We start from the raw sequence: 2,075 nt of genomic DNA, 5'->3' as shown, positions 1-2,075 counted from the left end.
CGCGCCCTCCATTGGCTGAGAAGACACGCGACCGGCGCGAGGAGGGGGTTGGGAGAGGAGCGGGGGGAGACTGAGTGGCGCGTGCCGCTTTTTAAAGGGGCGCAGCGCCTTCAGCAACCGGAGAAGCTTCGTTGCACGCGACCTGGTGTGTGATCTCCGAGTGGGTGGGGGAGGGTCGAGGAGGGAAAAAAATAAGACGTTGCAGAAGAGACCCGGAAAGGACCTTTTTTTGGTTGAGCTGGTGTGCCAGTGCTGCCTCCGATCCTGAGCCTCCGAGCCTTTGCAGTGCAATGTCCCGCCTGCTGCATGCAGAAGAGTGGGCTCAAGTGAAGGAGTTGGGAGACCACCATCGCCAACCCCAGCCGCATCATCTCCCGCAACCGCCGCCGCCGCCACAGCCACCTGCAACTTTGCAGGAGAGAGAGCATCACGTCTACCCGCCTGAGCTGTCCCTCCTGGACAGCACCGACCCACGCGCCTGGCTGGCTCCCACTTTGCAGGGCATCTGCACGGCACGCGCCGCCCAGTATTTGCTACATTCCCCGGAGCTGGGTGCCTCGGAGGCCGCGGCGCCCCGGGACGAGGCGGACGGCCGGGGGGAGCTGGTAAGGAGGAGCAGCGGCGGTGCCAGCAGCAGCAAGAGCCCCGGGCCGGTGAAAGTGCGGGAACAGCTGTGCAAGCTGAAAGGCGGGGTGGTGGTAGACGATCTGAGCTGCAGCCGCCAACGGGCCCCTTCCAGCAAACAGGTGAATGGGGTGCAGAAGCAGAGACGGCTAGCAGCCAACGCCAGGGAGCGGCGCAGGATGCATGGGCTGAACCACGCCTTCGACCAGCTGCGCAATGTTATCCCGTCGTTCAACAACGACAAGAAGCTGTCCAAATATGAGACCCTGCAGATGGCCCAAATCTACATCAATGCCTTGTCTGAGCTGCTACAAACGCCCAGCGGAGGGGAACAGCCACCGCCGCCTCCAGTCTCCTGCAAAAGCGACCACCACCACCTTCGCACCGCCGCCTCCTATGAAGGGGGCGCCGGCAACGCGACCGCAGCTGGGGCTCAGCAGGCTTCCGGAGGGAGTCAGCGGCCGACCCCGCCCGGGAATTGTCGAACTCGCTTCTCAGCCCCGGCCTCTGCGGGAGGGTACTCGGTGCAGCTGGACGCTCTGCACTTCTCGACTTTCGAGGACAGCGCCCTGACAGCGATGATGGCGCAAAAGAATTTGTCTCCTTCGCTCCCCGGGAGCATCTTGCAGCCAGTGCAGGAAGAAAACAGCAAAACCTCCCCTCGGTCGCACAGAAGCGACGGGGAATTTTCCCCCCATTCCCATTACAGTGACTCGGATGAGGCAAGTTAGGAAGGTGACAGAAGCCTGAAAACTGAGACAGAAACAAAACTGCCCTTTCCCAGTGCGCGGGAAGCCCCGCGGTTAAAGATTCCCGCACCCTTTAATTTTTGCTCTGCGACCGTCGTTGTTTAGCAACGACTTGGCTTCAGATGGCAGCTACATTTGATGGTTTGCAAATGCCGCGGCTGTTCCAAACTTCCTAGGGTCCATACTGTTTGATGAAAACTTTGTTAAAGTCGTGTCCTTTCCGCCCACCTTCTGCTCCCCCTGTAGATAGATACAGTATAATTGTATGTACCCATATATGGCATCATTATTCTAGTTCCCTGCTGCCAATACGCTGCTGAAACGTCGCATCTTCTCTGTCACTGGTTGGGGTTTAATTTATTTTGTGCCCTGGGCATCCATCCTTGTGTGTTGCGCACTCAAGTGTGGGAGATTTAGTCTTCCGAAGTTGTTTTCCAAAATGCACAATGAAACGCAAAATTAGTGCTTCCAAAGTGGATAACTTTTGACTATGGAATTGTTAGAAAACAGGGAACTTTAAGGTTTATATATTGTATAAACATACCCAGTATGTGCATCCGATCGCGAGTGGCGTCTTTTAGGAAACTTGGCGCACGCACTTTATCAGCCGCTGCTGCTGTGGTGGCTCCAGGAGAAACTCAACTGCCAATTGCAGACCAGTTTTTTTTTTTTGTTTTTTTTTTTTTGTTTTTGTTTTGTTTT

The 2,075-nt window shown here is 56.3% G+C and overlaps 1 protein-coding gene across 1 annotated transcript; it reads left to right on the top strand.

Moving 5' to 3' along the window:
- Positions 1–260: 260 nt before the first annotated feature.
- On the top strand, positions 261–1,428 carry ATOH1 (atonal bHLH transcription factor 1). Its single transcript, XM_050790670.1, has one exon. The coding sequence runs from the start codon at positions 291–293 to the stop codon at positions 1,353–1,355; it is 1,065 nt and encodes a 354-aa protein (XP_050646627.1). The 5' UTR covers positions 261–290; the 3' UTR covers positions 1,356–1,428.
- Positions 1,429–2,075: the final 647 nt, after the last annotated feature.

Source organism: Macaca thibetana, chromosome 5 (assembly GCF_024542745.1).
Source record: "Macaca thibetana thibetana isolate TM-01 chromosome 5, ASM2454274v1, whole genome shotgun sequence".
In the NCBI taxonomy this organism is placed as follows: domain Eukaryota; kingdom Metazoa; phylum Chordata; class Mammalia; order Primates; family Cercopithecidae; genus Macaca; species Macaca thibetana.
Note: the sequence above shows the minus strand (reverse complement) of the source record. Positions and strands in the feature narration are given on the sequence as shown.